Raw genomic sequence first — 27,224 nt, forward strand, 5'->3', positions numbered from 1 at the left:
TCCACGGTCACGGAACAAACAAGCGGCGGAGTCAGGATTGGAACCCAGATCCTCTGATTTCTAGGCCTGTGCTCTTGGGAGAGCTCTCAATCATTCAATCGTATTTATTGAGCGCTTACTGTGTGCAGAGCACTGTACTAAGCGCTTGGGAAGGACAAGTCGGCAACATCTAGAGACGGTCCCTACCCGACAGTGGGCTCACGGTCTAGAAGGGGGGGACAGAGAACAAAACCAAACATATTAACAAAATAAAATAAATAGAATAGATATGCACAAGTAAAATGAATAAACAGAGTAATAAATACGTACAAACATATATACAGGGAGAAGCAGCGTGGCTCAGTGGAAAGAGCCCGGGCTTGGGAGTCGGAGTTCATAATAATAATAATAATAATGGCATTTATTAAGCGCTTACTATGTGCAAGGCACTGTTCTAAGCACTGGGGAGGTTACAAGGGGATCAGGTGGTTCCCACAGGGGGCTCACAGTCTTAATCCCCATTTTCCAGATGAGGTAACTGAGGCCCAGAGAAGTGAAGTGACTTGCCCAAAGTCACACAGCTGACAAGTGGCAGAGCCGGGATTTGAACCCACGACCTCTGACTCCAAAGTCCGGGCTCTTTCCATTGAGCCACGCTGCTTCCCGGTAAATAATAATGATAGCATTTATTAAGCGCTTACTATGTGCAAAGCACTGTTCTAAGCGCTGGGGGGGGGGGGGGTTACAAGGTGATCAGGTTGTCCCATGGGGGGCTCACAGTCTTAATCCCCATTTTACAGATGAGGAAACTGAGGCCCAGAGAAGTGAAGTGACTTGCCCAAAGTCACACAGCTGACAAGTGGCAGAGCCGGGATTTGAACCCATGACCTCTGACTCCAAAGCCCGGGCTCTTTCCACTGAGTGCTTAATATCTAGTTATTAGTACTACCACCACTCCAACTTATGACCCAATTGGTTCCTGAAAGTCACGTGTTAAATAGAAACCATTGCACATAGTAAGCGCTCAATAAATGCCATGATTATTATTATTATTATTATTTTTAATGAAATACTTCACCTGCCAATGTGGACCTCTAGTTGTGCTTAAAATCTACTTATTAGTACTACCACTACTCCAACTTATGACCCAACTGGTTTCTGAAAGTCACGTGTTAAATAGAAACCAAAGCACATAGTAAGCGCTTAATAAATGCCATTATTATTATTATTTTTAATGAAATACTTCACTATCTGTTGCCAACTTGTACTTCCCAAGCGCTTAGTACAGTGCTCTGCACACAGTAAGCGCCGCTTCTGCTTCTCTTCCCCCCATTAGCCACCCCACCTGCCCACAGGTCTCGCCCGCTACACTCGAGGGCAGCGTGGCTCCGTGGAAAGAGCCCGGGCTTTGGAGTCGGAGGCCGTGGGTTCAAATCCCGGCTCCGCCACTTGCCAGCTGGGTGACTTTGGGCGAGTCACTTCACCTCTCTGGGCCTCAGTGACCTCATCTGGAAAATGGGGATGAAGACTGTGAGCTCCCCGTGGGATCACCTAGGAACCTCCCCAGCGCTTAGAACGGCGCTTGGCACATAGTAAGCGCTTAATAAATGCCATCATTATTATTACAACGCAGCAGTAAAGAGTGACAATCCCTGCCCACAATGAGCTCATAGTCGGAGGGGGGGAGATAGTCATCACTACCTAGTAAGCTCTTAATAAATGCTATTATTATTATTTTTATTCACTAATGATGACCCCAGGGAGATCCCGGGCGGGGATATCCGCAGTCTACTTTATTTCTATTAATGTCTGCCTCCCTCTCTCCAACTGTCAGCTCAGCGTGGGCGGGGAATGTGCCTGCTTATCGCACCGCTGTAGCCTCCCAAGCGCTTCATTCTGTTAATAGAATAATAATGGCATTTATTAGGCGCTTACTATGTGCAAAGCACTGGGGAGGTTACAAGGTAATCAGGTTGTCCCATGGGGGGCTCACAGCCTTCATCCCCATTTTATAAATGAGGTAACTGAGGCCCGAAGTGAAGTGACTTGCCCAAAGTCACACAGCTGACAGCTGGCGGAGCCGGGATTTGAACCCATGACCTCTGACTCCGAAGCCCGTGTTCTTTCCATTGAGCCACACTGCTTCTCTTAATATGGTTTGTTTTGTTCTCTGTCTCCCCCTTCTAGACTGTGAGCCCACTGTTGGGTAGGGACCGTCTCTAGATGTTGCCGACTTGGACTTCCCAAGCGCTTAGTCCAGTGCTCTGCACACAGTAAGCGCTCAATAAATACGATTGATTGATTGATTGATAGACTGTGAGCCCACCTTCTAGACTGTGAGCCCACTGTTGGGTAGGGACTGTCTCTATATGTTGCCAACTTGTACTTCCCAAGCGCTTAGTACAGTGTTCTGCACACAGTAAGCGCTCAATAAATACAACTGAATGAATGAATGAATGAACGCAAAGAGATAGGGGAGACAGAGGGCAGGGGGTTTGAGGAGGAACTTCAAAATCGGAAACCGTGGACATGGGCGATGGGATGGGCAATTGTCACACCTGTATATATGTTTGTATGTATTTACTATGCTATTTATTTACTTATTTTACTTGTACATATATATTCTATTTATTTTATTTTGTTAATATGTTTTGTTTTGTTCTCTGTCTCCCCCTTCTAGACTGTGAGCCCGCCGTTAGGTGGGGACTGTCTCTATATGTTGCCAACTTGGACTTCCCAAGCGCTCAGTCCAGTCCTCTGCACACAGTAAGCGCTCAATAAATACGACTGAATGAATGAATGAATGTTGGGTAGGGACTGTCTCTATATGTTGCCAACTTGGACTTCCCAACCGCTCAGTCCAGTCCTCTGCACACAGTAAGCGCTCAATGAATACGACTGAATAAACGAACGAATGTTGGGTAGGGACCGTCTCTCTATGCTGCCAACTTGGACTTCCCAAGCGCTCAGTCCAGTGCTCTGCACACAGTAAGCGCTCAATAAATACGACTGAATGAATGAATGAATGTTGGGTAGGGACTGTCCCTATACGTTGCCAACTTGGACTTCCCAAGCGCTCAGTGCTCTGCACACAGTAAGCGCTCAATAAATACAAATGAATGAAGCGCTTAGTCCAGTGCTCTGCACACGGTAAGTGCTCAATAAATATGAATGAATGAATGAACGAACAGATACGACCGGCTCCCCACAGGCGTCCAGGGCGGCACTTATGTCTCGATATAACTGGAAGGAGTGTGGGCCGTGCTGTCCAGCCTCAATAAATACGAATGAATGAAGCGCTTAGTCCAGTGCTCTGCACACAGTAAGCGCTCAATGAATACGACAATGAATGAATGAATGTTGGGTAGGGACCATCTCTATATGTTGCCAACTTGGACTTCCCAAGCGCTCAGTCCAGTGCTCTGCACACAGTAAGCGCTCAATAACTACAACTGAATGAATGAATGTTGGGTAGGGACCGTCTCTATATGCTGCCAACTTGGACTTCCCAAGTGCTCAGTCCAGTGTTCTGCACACAGTAAGCGCTCAATAAATATGAATGAATGAATGAATGTTGGGTAGGGACCGTCTCTATATGCTGCCAACTTGGACTTCCCAAGCGCTCAGTCCAGTGCTCTGCACACAGTAAGCGCTCAATAAATATGAATGAATGAAGCACTTAGTCCAGTGCTCTGCACACGGTTAAGTGCTCAATAAATATGAATGAATGAATGAATGAATGAATGAATGAACAGATACGACCAGCTCCCCACGGGCGTCCAGGGCAGCACTTACGTCTCGATGTAACTGGAAGGAGTGTGGGCCGTGCTGTCCAGCCTCAATAAATACGAATGAATGAAGCGCTTAGTCCAGTGCTCTGCACACGGTAAGCGCTCAATACGAATGAATGAATGAATGAATGAATGAATGAATGAACAGATACGACCGGCTCCCCACGGGCGTCCAGGGCGGCACTTACGTCTCGATGTAACTGGAAGGAGTGTGGGCCGTGCTGTCCAGCCTCAATAAATACGAATGAATGAAGCGCTTAGTCCAGTGCTCTGCACACGGTTAAGTGCTCAATAAATATGAATGAATGAATGAATGAATGAATGAATGAATGAACAGATACGACCGGCTCCCCACGGGCGACCAGGGCGGCACTTACATCTCAATGTAACTGGAAGGAGTGTGGGCCGTGCTGTCCAGCCTCAATAAATACGAATGAATGAAGCGCTTAGTCCAGTGCTCTGCACACGGTAAGCACTCAATAAATACGAATGAATGAATGAATGAATGAATGAATGAATGAACAGATACAACCGGCTCCCCACGGGCGACCGGGGCAGCACTTACGTCTCGATGTAACTGGAAGGAGTGTGGGCCGTGCTGTCCAGCCTCAATAAATACGAATGAATGAAGCGCTTAGTCCAGTGCTCTGCACACGGTAAGCGCTCAATACGAATGAATGAATGAATGAATGAATGAATGAACAGATACGACCGGCTCCCCACGGGCGTCCAGGGCGGCACTTACGTCTCGATGTAACTGGAAGGAGTGTGGGCCGTGCTGTCCAGCCTCAATAAATACGAATGAATGAAGCGCTTAGTCCAGTGCTCTGCACACGGTTAAGTGCTCAATAAATATGAATGAATGAATGAATGAATGAATGAATGAATGAACAGATACGACCGGCTCCCCACGGGCGACCAGGGCGGCACTTACATCTCAATGTAACTGGAAGGAGTGTGGGCCGTGCTGTCCAGCCTCAATAAATACGAATGAATGAAGCGCTTAGTCCAGTGCTCTGCACACGGTAAGCACTCAATAAATACGAATGAATGAATGAATGAATGAATGAATGAATGAACAGATACGACCGGCTCCCCACGGGCGACCGGGGCGGCACTTACGTCTCGATGTAACTGGAAGGAGTGTGGGCCGTGCTGTCCAGCCTCAATAAATACGAATGAATGAAGCGCTTAGTCCAGTGCTCTGCACACGGTAAGCGCTCAATAAATACGAATGAATGAATGAATGAATGAATGAATGAACAGATACGACCGGCTCCCCACGGGCGACCAGGGCGGCACTTACGTCTCGATGTAACTGGAAGGAGTGTGGGCCGTGCTGTCCAGCCTCAATAAATACGAATGAATGAAGCGCTTAGTCCAGTGCTCTGCACACGGTAAGCACTCAATAAATACGAATGAATGAATGAATGAATGAATGAATGAATGAACAGATACAACCGGCTCCCCACGGGCGACCGGGGCAGCACTTACGTCTCGATGTAACTGGAAGGAGTGTGGGCCGTGCTGTCCAGCCTCAATAAATACGAATGAATGAAGCGCTTAGTCCAGTGCTCTGCACACGGTAAGCGCTCAATACGAATGAATGAATGAATGAATGAATGAATGAACAGATACGACCGGCTCCCCACGGGCGTCCAGGGCGGCACTTACGTCTCGATGTAACTGGAAGGAGTGTGGGCCGTGCTGTCCAGCCTCAATAAATACGAATGAATGAAGCGCTTAGTCCAGTGCTCTGCACACGGTTAAGTGCTCAATAAATATGAATGAATGAATGAATGAATGAATGAATGAATGAACAGATACGACCGGCTCCCCACGGGCGACCAGGGCGGCACTTACATCTCAATGTAACTGGAAGGAGTGTGGGCCGTGCTGTCCAGCCTCAATAAATACGAATGAATGAAGCGCTTAGTCCAGTGCTCTGCACACGGTAAGCACTCAATAAATACGAATGAATGAATGAATGAATGAATGAATGAATGAACAGATACGACCGGCTCCCCACGGGCGACCGGGGCGGCACTTACGTCTCGATGTAACTGGAAGGAGTGTGGGCCGTGCTGTCCAGCCTCAATAAATACGAATGAATGAAGCGCTTAGTCCAGTGCTCTGCACACGGTAAGCGCTCAATAAATACGAATGAATGAATGAATGAATGAATGAATGAACAGATACGACCGGCTCCCCACGGGCGACCAGGGCGGCACTTACGTCTCGATGTAACTGGAAGGAGTGTGGGCCGTGCTGTCCAGCCTCAATAAATACGAATGAATGAAGCGCTTAGTCCAGTGCTCTGCACACGGTTAAGTGCTCAATAAATACGAATGAATGAATGAATGAATGAATGAATTAATGAACAGATACGACCGGCTCCCCACGGGCGACCAGGGCGGCACTTACATCTCAATGTAACTGGAAGGAGTGTGGGCCGTACTGTCCAGCCTCAATAAATACGAATGAATGAAGCGCTTAGTCCAGTGCTCTGCACACGGTAAGCGCTCAATAAATACGAATGAATGAACAGATAAGACCGGCTCCCCACGGGCGACCGGGGCGGCACTTACGTCTCGATGTAACTGGACGGAGTGTGGGCCGTGCTGTCCAGCCTCTCCTGCAGGGCCGCCAGGGCCTGCGGGTTCTGCATCACCTGGTCGGCCAGCTGGTCTGCGGAAAGAGGCGGGGGGCGGTCAGGGGGCCGGCGGCCCTGTCTGTGCCCACTTCCCCTGGTCCCTTGCGAGACGGGGGCGGCTGACCCCTTGCCCGCCCTCTTTCCCTCCCTCTCGGGGGCCGAGAGCCGAGGGCCGGCCCCCAGGGCCACCGACAAGGAACCTGTCGCCGCGCAAAAGCCGCCTCGTGCCCGGGCAACGGCCCCGGCGGGCCTTCTCTCGCCCGGACCCCTGGGGAGGGGAAGAACGGCGTTGCCAGGCTCGAGCTGGCAGGTGCCAGCTTGGGGCTTTCGGAGGATTTGGCCCCCACCCTGCCGGGCACGAGCCAAGGGGATCACTTGTTAAGCGCTTAATGTGTGCCAAGCTCTTTTCTAAGCGCTGAAGTAGGTACAAGTCCCCTTCGCAAAACAAACCCTCCTCTAATAACAATAGTCCCCATTACGGTTATTGATAAGCGCTTACTGTGTGCCAAGCACTTTTCTAAGCACTGAGGTAGATACAAGTCCTCATTGTGGAAACAAACCCTCTTCTAATAACAATAGCCATCATTAGGGTTATTGTTAGGCGCTTACTGTGTGCCAAGCACTTTTCTAAGCGCTGAGGTAGATACAAGTCCCCTTCGCAACAAAACAAACCCTCCTCTAATAACAATAGTCATCATTAGGGTTACTGTTAAGCGCTTACTGAGTGCCAAGCACTTTTCTAAGCGCTGAAGTAGGTACAAGTCCCCTTCGCAAAACAAACCCTCTTCTAATAACAATAGTCATCATTAGGGTTATTGTTAGGCGCTTTTACTGTGTGCCAAGCACTTTTCTAAGCGCTGAGGTAGGTACAAGTCCCCTTCGCAAAACAAAACCTCTTCTAGTAACAATAGTCATCACTAGGTTTACTGTTAAACGCTTACTGTGTGCCAAGCACTTTTCTAAGCGCTGAGGTAGGTACAAGTCCCCATCGGGAAACAAACCCTCCTCTAATAGCAATAGCCATCATTAGGGTTATTGTTAAGCGCTTACTGTGTGCCAAGCACTCTTCTAAGCACTGAGGTAGATACAAGTCCCCATCCCAAACCAAACCCTCCTAACATTAGCCATCATTAGGGCTATTGTTAGGCGCTTACTGTGTGCCAAGCACTTTTCTAAGCACTGAGGTAGGTACAAGTCCCCATGGGGAAATAAACCCTCCTCTCTAATAACAATAGTCATCACTAGGTTTATTGTTAAGCGCTTCCTGTGTGCCAAGCACTTTTCTAAGCGCTGAGGTAGATACAAGTCCCCATCGGGAAACAAACCCTCCTCTAATAGCAGTAGCCATCATTAGGGTTATTGTTAAGCGCTTACTGTGTGCCAAGCACTTTTCTAAGCACTGAGGCAGATACAAGTCCCCATCGCTAAACAAACCCTCCTCTTATAATAATAGCCATCATTAGGGTTATTGTTAGGCGCTTACTGTGTGCCAAGCACTTTTCTAAGCGCTGAGGTAGATACAAGTCCCCTTTGCAAAACAAACCCTCCTCCAGTAACAATAGTCATCACTAGGTTTATTGTTAAGCACTTACTGTCTGCCAAGCACTTTTCATTCAATCGTATTTATTGAGCGCTTACTGTGTGCAGAGCACTGGACTAAGCGCTTGGGAAGTCCAAGTTGACAACAGCTTCCCACCCGACTACATCTGTCCCAACAACAGGTTCACAGTCTAGAAGGGGGAGACGGATGACAAAACAAAACACGGGGACGGGTGTCAAGGCGTCACAACAGCTTTCAATCAATCGTATTTATTGAGCGCTTACTGTGTGCAGAGCACTGTACTAAGCGCTTGGGAAGTCCAAGTTGGCAACATAGAGAGACAGTCCCTACCCAACAGTGGGCTCACAGTCTAGAAGGGGGAGACAGACAACAAAACCAAACATATTAACAAAATAAAAATAGAATAGATATGTACAAGTAAAATAGAGTAATAAATATGTACAAACATATATACAGGTGCTGTGGGGAAGGGAAGGAGGTAAGATGAGGGGGATGGAGAGGGGGACAAGGGGGAGAGGAAGGAGGGGGCTCAGTGTCGGGAAGGGAAGGAGGTAAGATGAGGGGGACGAGGGGGAGAGGAAGGAGGGGGCTGAGTGTGGGAAGGCCTCCTGGAGGAGGTGAGCTCTCAGTAGGGCCTTGAAGGGAAGCTTTCTACCAGACCACATCTGTCCCAACAACGGGCTCACGGTCTAGAAGAGGGGAGACGGACGACAAAACAAAACACGTGGACGGCTGTCAAGGCGTCACAACAGCTTTCCGCCAGACTATGTCTGTCCTGACATCGGGCTCACAGTCTAGAAGGGGGAGACGGACGACTAAACAAAACAAAACACGTGGACGGGTGTCAAGGCGTCACAACAGCTTTCCACCAGAATACGTCCGTCCCGACATCGGGCTCACAGTCTAGAAGGGGGAGACGGACGACAAAATAAAATATGTGGACGGGTGTCAAGGCGTCACAACAGCTTTCCACCGGACTACGTCTGTCCCAACAACAGGCTCACAGTCAAGAAGGGGGAGACGGACGACAAAACGTGGATGGGTGTCAAGGCGTCACAAAAGCTGTCCACCAGACTACGTCTGTCCCGACAACGGGCTCACGGTCTAGAAGGGGGAGACGGACGACAAAACAGAACACGTGGACGGGTGTCAAGGCGTCACAACAGTTTTCCGCCAGACTACGTCTGTCCCAACAACGGGCTCACAGCATAGAAGGGGGAGACAGACGACAAAAAAAACATGTGGACGGGTGTCAAGGCATCACAACAGCTTTCCATCAGACTACGTCTGTCCCGACAACGGGCTCACAGTCTAGAAGGGGGAGACAGACGACAAAACGAAACACGTGGACGGGTGTCAAGGCGTCACACAGCTTTCCACCAGACTACGTCTGTCCCGACAATAGGCTCACAGTCTAGAAGGGGGAGACGGACGACAAAACACAATGTGTGGTGGGCTGTCAAGGTGTCATAACAGCTTTCCACCGGACTATGTCTGTCCCAACAACAGGCTCACAGTCAAGAAGGGGGAGACGGACGACAAAACATGTGGACGGGTGTCAAGGCGTCACAACAGCTTTCCACCAGACTACGTCTGTCCCGACAACGGGCTCCCAGTCTAGAAGGGGGAGACGGACGACAAAACGAAACACGTGGACGGGTGTCAAGGCGTCACAACAGCTTTCCACCAGACTACGTCCGTCCCGACAACGGGCTCAGTCTAGAAGGGGGAGACGGACGACAAAACACAACACGTGGACGCGTGTCAGGGCATCACAACATCTTTCCACCAGACTACGTCTGTCCCAACAACGGGCTCACAGTCTAGAAGGGGGAGACGGACAACAAAACATGTGGACGGGTGTCAAGGCGTCACAACAGCTTTCCACCAGACTACGTCCGTCCCGACATCAGGCTCACAGTCTAGAAGGGGGAGACGGACGACAAAACACAACACGTGGACGGGTGTCAAGGCGTCACAACAGCTTTCCACCAGACTACAAGTGGGGGGCTTTCAGCAGAGCGTGTCGAGACCCCCTCCCCACCCCCTAGCAGCCCGACACCCCCAAAACTGGTCCCGGGCCCGCTCAAGGAAAAGACGGCGGGGTGGGCAAACCTCTCGTCATGTGAGCAATCAATCGTATTTATTGAGCGCTTACCGTGTGCAGAGCATTGTACTAAGCGCTTGGGAAGTACAAGCAAGAGGCTCGGAGGGAGAAACCACAGCCCCTCTCCGGCCCAAACGCCCCCTCACCTTTGTCGCCTGCACATTTCGACACGTCCATGGGCTCTGAAGGGGGGACATCTTCCGCTTTGCTGGAAAAAAATAATAAAAATGTTGGTATTTGTTAAGCGCTTACTATGTGCCAAGCACTATTCTAAGCACTGGGGGGGATACAAGGTCATCAAGGTGGGGCTCCCAGCCTTCATCCCCGTTTGACAGAGGAGGGAACTAAGGCCCAGAGAAGTTAAGTGACTTGCCCAAAGTCACCCAGCTGACAATTGGTGGAACTGGGATTTGAACCCATGACCTCTGACTCCAAAACCCGGGCTCTTTCCACTGAGCCACTCTGCTTCTCTACTTTCCCAAAGTCAGTCCGCTGACAGGTGGCAGAGCCGGGATTCGAGCCCACAACCTCTGACTCCCAAGCCCGGGCTCTCTCCACTAAGCTACACTGCTTCTCGGGGGAAAATACGAAGAGTCCGGCGAGAGCCAGACCATCCCCCCCGCCTTACCTCCTTCCCCTCCCCACAGCACCTGTATATATGTATATATGTTTGTACGGATTTATTACTCTATTTATTGATTTATTTTATTTGTACATGTTTATTCTATTTATTTTATTTTGTTAATATGTTTCGTTTTGTTGTCTGTCTCCCCCTTCTAGACTGTGAGCCTGCTGTTGGGTAGGGACCGTCTCTACATGTTGCCAACTTGGACTTCCCAAGCACTTAGTAGTCCAGCTCTGCACACAGTAAACGCTCAATAAATACGATTGAATGAATGAATACATGTACGTATTTATTACTCTATGTATTTTATTTGTACATATCTATTCTATTTATTTTATTTTGTTAGTATGTTCGGTTCTGTTCTCTGTCTCCCCCTTCTAGACTGTGAGCCCGTTGTTGAGTAGGGACCGTCTCTCTATGTTGCCAACTTGGACTTCCCAAGCGTTTAGTCCAGTGCTCTGCACACAGTAAGCGCTCAATAAATATGACTGAATGAATGACCGTCTCTTAATGTTGCCAATTTGTACTTCCCAAGCGCTTAGTCCAGTGCTCTGCACACAGTAAGCGCTCAATAAATAGGATTGAATGAGTGAATGAATGAAATCCCCATTTTCCAGATGAGGTCACTGAGGCCCAGAAAATAATAATAATGATGGTACTTGTTAAGCGCTTAGAGAAGCAGCGCGTGGCTCAGTGGAAAGAGCCCGGACTTCGGAGTCAGAGGTCATGGGTTCAAATCCCAGCTCCGCAAATTGTCAGCTGGGTGACTTTGGGCAAGTCACTTCACTTCTCTGGGCCTCAGTTCCCTCAACTGGAAAATGGGGATGAAGACTGTGAGCCCCCCCATGCAACTACCTGATCACCTTGTAACCTCTCCAGCGCTTAGAACAGTGCTTTGCACATAGTTAAGCACTTAATAAAGGCCATCATCATTATTCATTCATTCATTCAATCGTATTTATTGAGCACTGTACTAAGCTCTTGGGAAGTACAAGTTGGCAACATATAGAGACGGTCCCTACCCGACAGTGGGCTCACAGTCTAGAATTATTATTATTATTACTATTATTATTTGTTAAGCGCTTACTATGAGCCAAGCACTGTTCTAAGCACCGGGGTAGACAGAAGCAAATCGGATTGGACACGTCCTTGTCCCGCATGGGGGGCTCACAGTCTTAATCCCCATTTTACAGATAAGGTCACTGAGGCCCAGAGAATAATACTAATGATGGTACTTGTTAAGCGCTTACTATGTGCCAAGCACTGTTCTAGGCACTGGGGTAGACACCAGGCGATCAGGCTGTCCCACGTGGGGCTCACAGTCCTAATTCCCATTTTACAGATGAGGTAACTGAGGCACAGAGAAGTGAAGTGACTCGCCCATGGCCATACAGCCGGTACAGGGAGGAGGTGGGATTAGAACCCAGGTCCTTCAAACTCCCAACCCCATGCTCTTTTCACTAAGCCACGCTGAAGTGACTTGCCCAAAGAACAGGCAAGGGGCGGAGGCGGGATTAGAACCCAGGTCCTTCTGACTCCCAAGCCCGGGCTCTCGCTTTTGCCACCTGCCTGCTGTGTGACCTTGGGCAAGTCACTTCACTTCTCGGAGCCTCAGTTCCCTCTTCTGTCAAATGGGGATGAAGACTGTGAGCCCCCCGTGGGACAACCTTATCACCTTGTAATAAGAATAATAAGAATAATGATAGCATTCGTTAAGCGCTTACTATGTGCAAAGCACTGTTCTAAGCGCTGGGGGGGATACAAGGTGATGATGATGAAATTTGTTAAGCGCTTACTATGTGCAAAGCACTCTTCTAAGTGCTGGGGGGGATACAAGGTGCTCAGGGTGTCCCACTTGGGGCTCACAGTCTTAATCCCCATTTTCCAGATGAGGTCACTGAGGCCCAGGGAAGTGAAGCGACTTGCCCAAAGTCACGCAGCTGGCAATCGGAGGAGCCGGCACTTGAACCCATGACCTCTGACTCCAAAGCCCGGGCTCTTTCCACTGAGCCACGCTGTATCCCCCCTAACGCTTAGAACAGTGCTTGGCACATAGTAACCACTTAACAAACGCTATCATTATTATTATTAGGATGGGCTGGCTTGGGGGCTCAACTCCTGTCCCCGGGGCAGCGTGGCTCAGTGGAAGGAGCCTGGGCTTTGGAGTTAGAGGTCATGGGTTCGAGTCCCGACTCCACCACGTGTCTGCTGTGTGGCCTTGGGCAAGTCACTTAACTTCTCTGAGCCTCAGTTCCCTCATCTGTAAAATGGGGATTAAGACTGTAAGCCCCACATGGGACAACTTGATCACCTTGTATTCGCCCCCAGCGTTTAGAACAGTGCTCTGCACACAGTAAGCGCTTAACACATGTCATCATTATTATTATTATGGGTTCAAATCCTGAGTCTGCCCCTTGTCAGCTGCTGTGTCTTTGGGCAAGTCACTTCACTTCTCCGGGCCTCAGTTACCTCAACTGTAAAATGGGGATGAAGACGGTGAGCCCCCCGTGGGACAACCTGATCACCTTGGAACCTCCTCAGCGCTTAGAACGGTGCTTTGCACATAATAAGCGCTTAATAAATGCCATCATCATTATTATTATTATTATTATTCCCTCAACTGTAAAATGGGAATTAAGACGGTGAGCCCGCCGTGGGACAACCTGATCACCTTGTCACCTCCCCAGCGCTTAGAACAGTGCTTTGCATATAGTAAGCGCTTAATAAATGCCATCATTATTATTATTAATAGCATCAAAGTAAATAAATATATAGATACATACACATCACCGCCGTTGATCCCCGACGGTGATAATAATAATAATGTTATTATTATTATTTTATCCAAGGGCAGAAGGGGCCCGGGGACTCACCTGTTATCCGCCATCGGGGCGCTGCGTCCACCTGCAAGGGGAAGACAAGCCAGTGATAATAATAATAATAATGGCATTTATTAAGTGCTTACTATGTGCAAAGCGCTGTTCTAAGTGGTGATGAGCGCGCGGAGGAGGGCGTCACCCCGGGGGCCGGGACGGAGCAGCCGGGACGGGCACAACGATGGCAGCCAGCTCGGGCAGGGGGACGGGAGAAAAGGGACGCGGCCCACGGTTCGGAGGAAAACAGAAGCAGCGTGGCTCAGCGGAAAGAGCCCGGGCTTTGGAGTCAGAGGTTGTGGGTTCAAATCCCGGCTCCGCCCATTGTCAGCTGGGTGACTTTGGGCAAGTCACTTCACTTCTCTGGGCCTCAGTTCCCTCATCTGGAAAATGGGGATGAAGACTGTGAGTCCCACGTGGGGCGTGAACTGTGGTCAACCTAATTAGCTTGTATCTACCCCAGAGAGAAGCAGTGAGGCTCAGTGGAAATCAATCAATCCTATTTATTGAGTGCTTACTGTGTGCAGAGCACTGTACTAAGCGCTTGGGAAGTACAAGTTGGGAACATCTAGAGACGGTCCCTACCCAACAGCGGGCTCACAGTCTAGAAGGGGGAGACAGAGAACAAAACAAAACATATTAACAAAATAAAATAAATAGAATAAATATGTACAAATACAATAGAGTAATACATACATATATACGTTCATTCATATTTATTGAGCGCTTACTGTGTGCAGAGCACTGTACTAGGCGCTTGGGAAGTACAAGTTGGCAACATGTAGAGACAGTCCCTACCCAACAGTGGGCTCACAGTCTAGGAGGGTGAGACAGAGAACAAAACAAAACATAGTAACAAAATAAAATTAGAATAAATATGTACAAATACAATACAGTAATAAATACATACATATATACATTCATTCATATTTATTGAGCGCTTACTGTGTGCAGAGCACTGTACTAGGCGCTTGGGAAGTACAAGTTGGCAACATATAGAGACGGTCCCTACCCAACAGTGGGCTCACAGTCTAGAAGGGGGAGACAGAGAACAAAACCAAACATATTAACAAAATAAAATAATTAGAATAAATATGTACAAATAGAGTAATAAATACATACATATTTACAGTCATTCATTCATATTTATTGAGCGCTTACTGTGTGCAGAGCACTGTACTAGGCGCTTGGGAAGTACAAGTTGGCAACATATAGAGACGGTCCCTACCCAACAGTGGGCTCACAGTCTAGAAGGGGGTGACAGAGAACAAAACAAAACATATTAACAAAATAAAATAATTAGAATAAATATGTACAGAGTAATACATACATATTTACATTCATTCATTCATATTTATTGAGCGCTTACTGTGTGCAGAGCACTGTACTAGGCGCTTGGGAAGTCCAAGTTGGCAACATATAGAGACGGTCCCTACCCAACAGTGGGCTCCAGTCCATTCATTCATTCGAATTTATTGAGCGCTTACTGTGTGCAGAGCACTGTACTAAGCGCTTGAGAAGTACAAGTTGGCAAAAACTAGAGACGGTCCCTACCCAACAGTGGGCTCACAGTCCATTCATTCATTCATTCTTATTTATTGAGCACTTACTGTGTGCAAAGCACTGTACTAGGCGCTTGGGAAGTACAAGCTGGCAACATCTAGAGACGGATAATGGTAAGTATTGCTAATAGTAAGCGCTTAAATACCATGAAAAAGACAGGCTACTGTCTCCTCCCAAGTGCCTACTACAGTTTTCCGCGGAGAGAAAGCTCTCAATGTTATTATTGATTGATAGGACAGGGGAAAGCAGCTGCCGTGACTTAATATGATCTATTTTTAAACCGCTCCCCGCACATTTTCAAGACGAGTCCTCCGCTCGGTAAATACCCTCAAGTATTTTAACATCTGTCTCTGCCATCATGGTCTGAGCACCTGGTTTTCTTTTCTTTCTTTTTTCCCCTCCAAACTGTATTTGTTAATCAATCAATCGTAGTTATTGAGCGCTTACTGTGTGCAGAGCACTGTACTAGGCGCTTGGGAAGTACAAGTTGGCAACATAAAGCACTTACTATGTGCCAAGCCCTGAATTAAGTTTAGGAGTATTCATTCATTCAATCGTCTTCAATCGTGCAGAGAAGCAGTGTGGCTCAGTGGAAAGAGCCCAGGCTTTGGAGTCAATCAATCAATCAATCAATCAATCAATCGTATTTATTGAGCACTTACTGTGTGCAGAGCACTGTACTAAGTGCTTGGGAAGTACAAGTTGGCAACATCTAGAGACGGTCCCTACCCAACAGTGGGCTCACAGTCTAAAAGGGGGAGACAAAGAACAAAACCAAACATACTAACAAAATAAAATAAATAGGATAGATATGTACAAGTAAAATAAATAAGAGTAATAAATATGTACAAACATATATACATGTATACAGGTGCTGTGGGGAAGGGAAGGAGGTAAGGCGAGGGGGATGGAGGGGAGAGGAGGGGGAGTCGGAGGTCATGGGTTCGAATCCCAGCTCCACCACCTGTCTGCTGTGTGACCTTGGGCAAGTCACTTCACTTCTCTGAGCCTCAGTTACCTCATCTGGAAAATGGGGATGAAGACTGTGAGCCCCATGTGGGACAACTTGATCACCTTGTATTCCCCCCCCCCCCCCAGTGCTTAGAACAGTGCTCTGCACATAGTAAGCGCTTAACAAATGCCATCATTATTATTATTATTTATTCAATTCAATTCGATCGCATTTGTTGAGCGCTTACTGTGCAGAGCACTGGACTAAGCGCTTGGGAAGTCCAAGTTGGCAACATCTAGAGACGGTCCCCACCCAACAGTGGGCTCACAGTCTAGAAGGGGGAGACAGAGAACAAAATAAAATAAATAGAATATGTACAAATAAAATAGAGTAACAGATAAATTGAGCACCCTGGGGGCGCTCAGTAAATAGTACAGCTACTAGATTAAGCATCAATTTTTTTTTAAAAAAAAAAGGAAAACACCAAGGCACAAGCCAGAAGACGTCACACTGGGTGGCCAGAGGCCTTTTTCCTGCTGAAGCAGGAAGGATACGGGGTTCACCGGGCCGGAAAGCCAAGCGGCGGAGAAGGAAGGAGGGCGGTCACCGGCCACCCAAGGCCGCCTGCTCTGCCCTCCGAGCTGTTTCCCTTTGTTATAATAATAATGATAATAATAATAATAATAACAATATTTATTAGGCGCTTACTATGTGCAAAGCATTGTTTAAAGCGCTGGGGAGGTTACAAGGTGATCAGGCGGGCCGGAAAGCCAAGCGGCGGAGAAGGAAGGAGGGCGGTCACCGGCCACCTGCTCTGCCCTCCGAGCTGTTTCCCTTTGTTATAATAATAATAATAATAATAATAATAATATTTATTAGGCGCTTACTATGTGCAAAGCATTGTTTAAAGCGCTGGGGAGGTTACAAGGTGATCACGTTGTCCCACGGGGGCTCACAGTCTTTATTAGAACTGTGCTTTGCACATAGTAAGCGCCTTCTAGACTGTGAGCCCACTGTTGGGTAGGGACCGTCTCTATAAGTTGCCAACTTGGACTTCCCAAGCGCTTAGTACAGTGCTCTGCACACAGTAAGTGCTCAATACATACGATTTATTTATTAACAAATACCATCATTATTACCCTCATTTTACAGATGAGGTCACCGAGGCCCAGAGAAGCAGCGTGGCTCAGCGGCAAGAGCCCGGGCTTGGGATTCAGAGGTTATGGGTTCTAATCCCCGCTCAACAACTTGTCCGCTGTGTGACTTTGGGCAAGTCACTTCACTTCTCTGGGCCTCAGTTACCTCATCTGTAAAATGGGGATGAGGACTGGGAGCCCCACGTGGGACAACCTGATGATGATGATGATGTTATTTGTTAAGCGCTTACTATGTGCCAAGCACTGTTCTAAGCACTGGGGGGTGGAATACAAGGTGATCAGCTTGCCCCACGTGGGTTTCACAGTCTTAATCCCCATTTTACAGATGAAGGAACTGAGGAACAGAGTAGTGAAGTGACTTGCCCAAAGTCACACAGCTGACAATTGGCGGAGCCGGGATTTGAACCCATGACCTCTGACTCCAAAGCCCGGGCTCTCCCCCTCTCCATCCCCCCGATCTTACCTCCTTCCCTTCCCCACAGCCCCTGTATATATGTATATATGTTTGTACATATTTATTACTCTATTTATTTTACTTGTACATATCTATTCTATTTATTTTATTTTGTTAGTATGTTTGGTTTTGTTCTCTGTCTCCCCCTTCTAGACTGTGAGCCCGCTGTTGGGTAGGGACTGCCTCTATATGTTGCCAACTTGTACTTCCCAAGCGCTTAGTACAGTGCTCTGCACACAGTAAGCGCTCAGTAAATACGACTGATTGATTGATTGATTTTCACTGAGCCACGCTGCTTCTCTAATTACCTGATGACGCTGTATCCCCCCAAGACCTTAGAACAGTGCTTGGCACATAGCAAGCGCTTAACAAATGCCATCATTATGATTATCATTATTATTAAGTGACCTGCCCAAAGTCACCCAGCTGACAACTGGCGGAGCCGGGATCTGAACCCATGACCTCTGACTCCAAAGCCCGGGCTCTTTCCACTGAGCCACGCTGGTTAAAATCACACGGCTTAACTTCTCTGCGCCTCGGTTACCTCATCTGTAAAATGGGGATTGATTGTGAGCCCCCCGTGGGACAACCTGATCACCTTGTAACCTCCCCAGCGCTTAGAACGGTGCTTTGCATTTCATTCATTCATTCAATCGTATTTATTGAGCGCTTACAGTGTGCAGAGCACTGTACTAAGCGCTTGGGAAGTACAAGTTGGCAACACATAGAGACAGTCCCTACCCAACAGTGGGCTCACAGTCTAGAAGTGGGAGAGAACAAAACAAAACATATTAACAAAATAAAATAGAATATATACAAAAAGAGTAATAAATACGTACAAATAGAATAAATATGTACAAATAGAGAACAAAACATATTAACAAAATAAAATAAATAGAATAAATATGTACAAATAAAATAGAGAAGTACAAACATATATACATATATACAGGTGCTGTGGGGAGGGGAAGGAGGTAAGGCGGGGGGATGGGGAGGGGGATATAGTAAGCGCTTAATAAATGCCGTCGTTATTATTATTATTAATAATATTGAGCGACTCCTGGGTGCAGAACAGCGCTACAAGCTCGAGAAAGTACGCCACAGCAACAGGCGCATTTCCTGCCCACCGCGAGCTCAGTTTTAGTTCAAGCGCTTAGTACAGTGCTCTGCACACAGTAAGCGCTCAATAAATACGATTGATTGATTGATTTTAGAGGGGGAGGCAGGTATTCAAATATAATTACAATATTTACGTTACCATTGTGTCCGGACATGTTCCCTAATCGACTGGCTTCAGGGGGGCTGGCTTTGGGTAGGGACTGTCTCAATATGTTGCCAACTTGTACTTCCCAAGCGCTTAGTACAGTGCTCTGCACACAGTAAGCGCTCAATAAATATGATTGATTGATTGATTTTAGAGGGGGAGGCGGGCATTCAAATATAATTACAATATTTACGTTACCGTTGTGTCCGGACATGTTCCCTAATCGACTGGCTTCAGGGGGGCTGGCTTTGGGTAGGGACTGTCTCTCTATGTTGCCAACTTGTACTTCCCAAGCGCTTAGTACAGTGCTCTGCACACACTAAGTGCTCAATAAATACGATTGATTGATTGATATTAGAGGGGAGGCGGGCATTCAAATATAATTACAATATTTACATTCCCGTTGTGTCTGGACATGTTCCCTAATCGACTGGCTTCGGGTAGGGACTGTCTCAATGTGTTGCCAACTTGTACTTCCCAAGAGCTTAGTACAGTGCTCTGCACACAGTAAGCGCTCAATAAATACGATTGATTGATTTTAGAGGGGAAGGCAGGCATTCAAATATAATTACAATATTTACGTTCCCGTTGTGTCCGGACATGTTCCGTAAATGACTGGCTTCGGGGGGGCTGGCTTTGGGTAGGGACTGTCTCTCTATGTTGCCAACTTGTACTTCCCAAGCGCTTAGTACAGTGCTCTGCACACAGTAAACGCTCAATACGATAGAATGATTGATTTAAAGGAGGTTTGGGGGCCGCGCTGGACCGGCCTGGACCCCAAGGAAGCCGCATTTTCGGGCCCTAAATGGGGGGCTCACCGCCGGACGGCTACGGCCGGGGGCAAGGGGAAGGGAGAAAGCCCCGGCGGGGTGGGGCCGTGGCTACTATAAAAATAATAATAATGACATTTATTAAGTGCTTACTACATGCAAAGCACTGTTCTAAGCACTGGGGAAGCTACAAGGTGATCAGGTTGTCCCACTGGGGGCTCACAGATTTAATCCCCATTTTACAGATGAGGTAACTGAGGCCCAAAGAAGTTAAGTGACTTGCCCAAAGTCACACAGCTGACAATTGGCGGAGCCGGGATTTGAACCACTGGCCACATGGCTTCCCCCCGACCACCCTCCGAGAGACAGAGAGAGACAAAAACGTGAAGGCCCAGGGTGGGCTGGAAGGAAGGGCTGAGAGCCAATATATATATATAAAAATACAATTAAATGAATGAATGCTCTCTATCCACTCATTCAATCGTATTTATTGAGCGCTTACTGTGCGCAGAGCACTGTACTAAGCGCTTGGGAAGTGCAGCATGGCTCAGTGGAAAGAGCCCAGGCTTTGGAGTCAGTGATCGTGGGTTCAAATCCCGGCGCTGCCAATTGTCAGCTGTGGGACCTTGGGCCAGTCACTTCACGTCTCTGGGCCTCAGTTCCCTCATCTGGAAAACGGGGATTGACTGTGAACCCCCGTGGGACAACCTGATACCTTGTAACCTCCCCGGCGCTTAGAACAGTGCTTTGCATGTAGTAAGCGCTTAATAAATGCCATTATTATTATTATTTGTGGGTGTGTATATTCATATATTCATTCATTCATTCAATCGTATTTATTGAGCGCTTACTGTGTGCAGAGCATTGTACTAAGCGCTTGGGAGAAGGCAATTCGGCAAAGCGAGACAGTCCCTACCCAACAACGGGATCACAGTCTAGACAGACCACAAAACATGTAGACAGGGGTCAAAACCCTCAGAATAAATAGTATTCTAACATATGTATATATATATATATATATAATATATATATATATATATATATATATAATTACACACACATACACCCGCACACACACACACATATATACATATACATATATACATATATATATATATACACACACACACAAACACACACACACAACCACACAGTAGACTGTGAGCCCACTGTTGGGTAGGGACCGTCTCTACATGTTGCCAACTTGTACTTCCCAAGCGCTTAGTACAGTGCTCTGCACACAATAAGCACTCAATAAATACAATTGAATGAATATATATGTGTGCATATATATATACACATATATATTATGTGTATATATATATACACACACATATATATTTACATATATATACACACCCACACATATATGTGTATATGTGTGTGTATATATATATACATATATACACACACTCTCATTTTTAAATGGCATTTGTTAATCGCTTACTACATGCCTGAGCACTGTACTATGCACTGGGATAGATTTCAGGTCTGGACATAATCCATACGACTGTGCGCTCGTTGTGGGCAGGGACTGTCACTGTTTACTGTTGTATTGTACATTCCCAAGCGCTTAATAATAATGATAATAATGATGGTATTTGTTAAGCGCTTACTAAGTGCCCGAGCACTGTTTTGAGTGCCGGCAGACACGAGGTGATCAGGTTGTCCCACGTGGGGCTCCCGGTCTTCATCCCCGTTTGACAGATGAGGGAACTGAGGCCCAGAGAAGTGAAGTGACTCGCCCAGAGTCACACAGCCGACAAGGGGCGGAGCCGGGATTAGAACCCACGACCTCTGACTCTCAAGCCTGGGCTCTTTCCAGTGCTCTGCACAAAGGAAGCGCTCATTAAATACGACTGAGTGAATGAATGTCCCACGTGCGACTCATGTCTCCCCGCTTCTAGACTGTGTGCCCGTTGTCGAGTAGGTCTCTCCATGTTGCCGACTTGGACTTTCAAAGCGCTTATTATTATTAATAATAACAATAATAATAATAATAATGGCATTTATTAAGCGCTTACTACTAATAATAATAATAATGATGGCATTTATTAAGCGCTTACCATGTGCAAAGCACTGTTCTAAGCGCTGGGGAGGTTACAAGGTGATCGGGTTGTCCCAAGTGGGGCTCACAGTCTTAATCCCCATTTTACAGGTGAGGTGACTGAGGCCCAGAGAAGTGAAGTGACTTGCCCAAGTCACCCAGCTGACAAATGGCAGAGCCGGGATTTGAACCCACGACCTCTGACTCCAAAGCCCGGGCTCTTTCCACTGAGCCACGCTGCTTAGTACAGTGCTCTGCACACAGGAAGCGCTCAATAAATACGACAATGAATCAATGACTCTATCTTAACGGCCCACCCATTTTACGGATGAGGGAACTGAGCCCCAGAAGTGAAGTGATCTGCCCGAGGTCAGCCTGGTCTGGCGGCTGGAGCCCGGGGGGGTTTGGGAGTCACAAGGACCTGGGTTCTAATCCTAGCGCTGCCACATTTCCCTGGGCAAGTCATTTCACTTCTCCGGGCCTCAGTGACCTCACCTGCAAAATGGGGATTAGGATTTGTACATATTTATTATTCTGTTTATTTTACTTTGTTAATATGTTTTGTTTTGTCGTCTGTCTTCCCCTTCTAGACCGTGAGCCCGCTGTTGGGTAGGGTCATCTCTATATGTTGCCAGCTTGTACTTCCCAAGCGCTTAGTACAGTGCTCTGCACACAGGAAGCGCTCAATAAATACGACTGAATGAATGACTGTGAGCCCCACATGGGACAGGGCCCGAGTCCAACCCGATTCGCCTGTCTCCACCGCAGCACTCAGTACAGCGCCTGGCACAAAGTGAGCGCTTAGCAAATACCACAATTACGATGATCATTACTGCTCAGTGGAAAGAGCCCGGGCTTTGGAGTCAGAGGTCATGGGTTCAAATCCTGACTCCGCCACCTGTCCGCTGGGTGACTTTTGGGCAAGTCACTTCTCTTCTCTGGGCCTCAGTTCCCCCTTCTAGACTGTGAGCCCGATGTTGGGTAGGGACCGTCTCTGTATGTTGCCAATTTATACTTCCCAAGCGCTTAGTACAGTGCTCTGCACACGGTAAGCGCTCAATAAATACGACTGAATGAATGAAAATGGGGATTAAGACTGCGAGCCCCCCACGGGGCAACCTCATCATCTTGTAACCTCCCCAGTGCTTACAACAGTGCTTTGCACATAGTAAGCGCTTAATAAATGCCATCATTATTATTATTATTATTACTCAGTGACAGAGTAGAATTAGAACCCAGGTCCCACCTCCCAGGCCCAGACTCTTTCCATTAGTCGACACTGCTTCACTCTACAATCCTGGCTCCGCCACTTGTTGTTGGGTGAAACTTTGGGCGAGTCACATAATAATAATAATAGCATTTTATTAAGTGCTTACTATGTGCAAAGCACTGTTCTAAACGCTGGGGAGGTTACAAGGTGAACAGGTTGCCCCACATGGGGCTCAGTCTTCATCCCCATTTTCCAGATGGGCGAACTGAGGCCCAGAGAAGTGAAGTGACTCGCCCAAAGTCACAGAGCTGACAAGTGGCGGAGCTGGGATTTGAACCCATGACAATACTAATAATAATGACGGCATTTATTTAGCGCTTACTATGTGCAAAGTACTGTTCTAAGCGCTGTGGAGGTTACAAGGTGAACAGGTTGCCCCACGTGGGGCTCACAGTCTTCATCCCCATTTTCCAGATGAGGGAACTGAGGCCCAGAGAAGTGAAGTGACTCGCCCAAAGTCACAGAGCTGACAAGTGGCGGAGCTGGGATTTGAACCCATGACAATACTAATAATAACGACGGCATTTATTAAGCGCTTACTATGTGCAAAGCACTGTTCTAAGCGCTGCGGAGGTTACAAGGTGAACAGGTTGTCCCCCGTGGGGCTCCCAGTCTTCATCCCCATTTTCCAGATGAGGGAACTGAGGCCCAGAGAAGTGAAGTGACTCGCCCAAAGTCACCCAGCTGACGGGTGGCAGAGCCGGGATTCGAACCCATGACCTCTGACAGTGCTCTGCACATAGTAAGCGCTCAATAAATACGATTGATGATGACACCAAAGCCCGGGCTCTTTCCACTGAGCCACGCTGCTTCTCTAACCCGAACTTAACGTCTCCTGGCCTCGGTTTCCTCATCTGTAAAATGGGGAGGAAACAGCTCTTCTTCCTCCCGCTTAGACTGAGCGTCCCAGGTAGAACCAGGGGCCGGGCCTGACCTGACTATGTACTGACCGCGCAACGCCTGGCACATACAAAATCCCAATTATTATTTAAGGGCCCCCCGAAGATGGGGTGGGGGGAGGAGGAAGAGGAGGAGGAGAGTGGGAGGAAGGGTGAAGCGTGATGGACGGATGGACTTTTAGACTGTGAGCCCACTGCTGGGTAGGGACTGTCTCTATATGTTGCCAATTTGTACTTCCCAAGCGCTTAGTACAGTGCTCTGCACATAGTAAGCGCTCAATAAATACGATTGATGATGATGATGACGGATGGACGGAGGCCCACGGCCCGACCCTGGGAAGACCCTGCTAGACCGGGAGCCCGTTGTTGGGCAGGGACCGTCTCTATCTGTTGCCAATTTGGACTTCCCAAGCGCTTAGACCAGTGCTCTGCACACAGTAAGCGATTAGCAAATCAATCAATCGTATTTATTGAGCGCTTACTGTGTGCAGAGCACTGGTCTAAGCGCTTGGGAAGTCCAAGTTGGCAACATAGAGAGACAGTCCCTACCCAACAGTGGGCTCACAGTCTAAAATACGATGGAATGAATGAATGAATGAACAAGAGATGGGGGGGGGGGGGGGGGGCGGGCAGGAAAGGAGATGGGGGAGGAGGAGGAGGTGGGCAGGTGGGGGAGGAGGGAAAGGAGATGGGGGAGGGGAGAGAAGACGGAGGGGGGATGGGGAGGGGAGACGGGGAAGGGGGAGATGGGATGGGGAGGGGAAAGAAAATGGGGGAAGGGGAGAAGGAATGGGGAAGGGAAAAGGGGGAGGGGGAGAGAAGGTCGGGGAGGGGAGACGATGGGGGAAGGGGAGAGGAGATGGGGAGGGGGAGGGAGGGGGGAGAGTGGGGGGAGGGGAGATGGGGGAAGGGGAGAGTGGGGGGGAGGGCGAGGGAGGGAAAGAGAGAATGCGGGAGGGGAGATGGAGAGGGGAGGGGGAGGGGGAGGGGGGAGTAATGGGGGACGGGGAGAGAGGGTGGAGGAAAGGGGGAGGGAAGGTGGGGGGAAGAGAATGGGGGGAGGGGAGAGGAGATGGGGAAGGGGGAGATGGGGGGAGGGGAGATTGGGGATGGGGGAAGGGAGCGGGGTTGGGGAGGGGAGATGGGGAGGGGAAGGAAAGAGTGGGGGGAGGGGAGGTGGGGAGGGGAGATGGGGGAATGGGGAGCGGAGATGGGGGAGGGGGACGGGGGGGAAGAAGAGAGGGGGGGAAGGGGGAGATGGAATGGGGAGGGAAGAGGGGGGAGGGGGAGAGAGGATGGGAAGGAAAGAGTGGGGGGGAAGGGGAGATGGGGGAGGGGGAAAAGGGGGAGGGAAGGTAGGGGGGAAGAGAATGGGGGAATGGTAGAGGAGATGGGGACAGTGGGGCGGAGGGGAGGTGGGGGAGGGGGACAGAGGGTGGGAAGGAAAGTGAGCCCACTGTTGGGTAGGGACCGTCTCTAGATGTTGCCAACTTGGACTTCCCAAGCGCTTAGTCCAGTGCTCTGCACACAGTAAGCGCTCAATAAAGACGATTGATGATGATGATGATGAAAGAGTGGGGGGGAAGGGGAGATGGGGGAGGGGAGGGAGGAGGGGGAATGGGGAGGGGGTTGTGTGGCGCAGGCGCACTGAGGGTCCCGGGTCGGCCTCGGGGGGGGAAGAGAAGAGAGGGAGAGAGGGAGAGAGAGGCCTCATTCGTTCATTCATTCATTCGTACTTACTGGGCGCTTCCTGTGTGCAGGGCACTGGACTAGGCGCTTGGGAAGTACAAGTTGGCAACTTCCTGAGACGGTCGCTACCCAAAGCCCCAGTGGGCGGCATGGAGAGACCTCCCCCTCCCCCCGGCCCCCCACCGCGGCCCCGGCGCCCTCACCTCAGGCCCGAGGCGACGATGGCGGGAGCGACGGCCCTGCCCGTCCGCCCCGCCCGCCCGCGCCGCCGACACTGAGGAGGAGCAGGAGGAGGCTGAGGGAGCGCGCTGCGCCCGCGCGGCCGCCCGCCAACAACGCCGCCTCCCATTGGCCCGCCCCCCCGCGCCCCCGCCGCCCCTCAGCAACCCCCGACGCCATTGGCCCGGCCGGCGGGAGGGGGGGCCCGGCGGCGACCAATCGGAACGGACCCTCCGCCCCCGCCTCTATGCAAATGAGGGCGCGATTTAAAGGGGCCGCGCGCCCGCCCCGGGGCCGAAGGCGGGAAGGGCGCGGCCACGTGGAGGGCCGAGGTCGCGCGTGTCTCGGGAGTCCAGGGTCGCGGGTTCGAATCCCGCCCCCCGCCACCGGGGCGCTTGGGGCGAGCCCCTTCACTTCAATCAATCAATCAATCAATCAATCGTATTTATTGAGCGCTTACTATGTGCAGAGCACTGTACTAAGCGCTTGGGAACTTCTCAGCGCTTTGCACATAGTAAGCGCTTAGTCAATACCATCATTATCATTATTATCCGGAAAATAGGGATTAAAAATAACTATAATAATGACGGCATTCGTTAAGCACTTACTATAATAATAATAATAGCGATGATGGTATTTGTCAAGCGCTTACTGTGTGCCAAGCACTGTTCTAAGCGCTGGGGGGGATACAAGGTGATCAGGTTGGCCCACATGGGGTTCCCAGTCTTAATCCCCATTTTACAGATGAGGCAACTGAGGCCCAGAGAAGTAAAGTGACTTGCCCCAAGTCACCCAGCTGACAGTTGGCGGAGGCAGGATTTGAACCCATGATCTCTGACTCCAGAGCCCGGGCTCTTTCCACTGAGCCACGCTGCTTCTCCCACTGCACACTGCACTATGTGCGAAGCACTGTTCTAAGCGCTGGGGGGGGATACAGGGTGATCAGGTTGTCCCATCTGGGGTTTACAGTCTTCATCCCCATTTTACAGGTGAGGGAACTGAGGCCCAGAGAAGTGAAGTGACTTGCCCAAGGTCACACCGCTGACAAGTGGCTGAGCCAGGATTCAAACCCATGACCTCTGACTCCCAACCCCGGGCCCTTTCCACTGAGCCAAGATGCTTCTCAGATGAAGACTGTGAGCCCCACGTGGGACAACCTGATCACCTTGTATCTCCCCCAGCGCTTAGAACAGTGCTTCGTGCCTAGTAAGCCCTTTACAAATACCACTATTATTATTATTATTATTATTATTATTATTATTTTAATTCACTGTGCCTCAGTTCCCTCGTCCGTCAAACGGGGATGAAGACTGTGAGCTCCACGTGGGACAACCTGATCACCTTGTATCTC

General features: G+C 49.0%; 1 protein-coding gene across 5 annotated transcripts in view; it reads right to left on the bottom strand.

Annotated features, from left to right (window-relative positions):
• NAP1L4 (nucleosome assembly protein 1 like 4) overlaps window positions 1-25,940 on the bottom strand; it is a 69,462-nt gene extending 43,522 nt beyond the window's left edge. For all 5 annotated transcript variants that reach the window (XM_038764271.1, XM_038764270.1, XM_038764273.1 and 2 more), the window contains exons 1-4: window positions 25,858-25,940; window positions 13,590-13,620; window positions 10,238-10,299; window positions 6,359-6,458 (exon numbers count right to left, since the gene is read on the bottom strand). In XM_038764271.1, the coding sequence (XP_038620199.1) occupies window positions 6,359-6,458; window positions 10,238-10,299; window positions 13,590-13,603 (176 nt within the window). In that variant the 5' untranslated portion in view covers window positions 13,604-13,620; window positions 25,858-25,940. The remainder of the gene's footprint in view (window positions 1-6,358; window positions 6,459-10,237; window positions 10,300-13,589; window positions 13,621-25,857) is intronic.
• Window positions 25,941-27,224: the final 1,284 nt, after the last annotated feature.

Source organism: Tachyglossus aculeatus, chromosome 22 (genome assembly GCF_015852505.1).
Source record: "Tachyglossus aculeatus isolate mTacAcu1 chromosome 22, mTacAcu1.pri, whole genome shotgun sequence".
Taxonomy (NCBI): domain Eukaryota; kingdom Metazoa; phylum Chordata; class Mammalia; order Monotremata; family Tachyglossidae; genus Tachyglossus; species Tachyglossus aculeatus.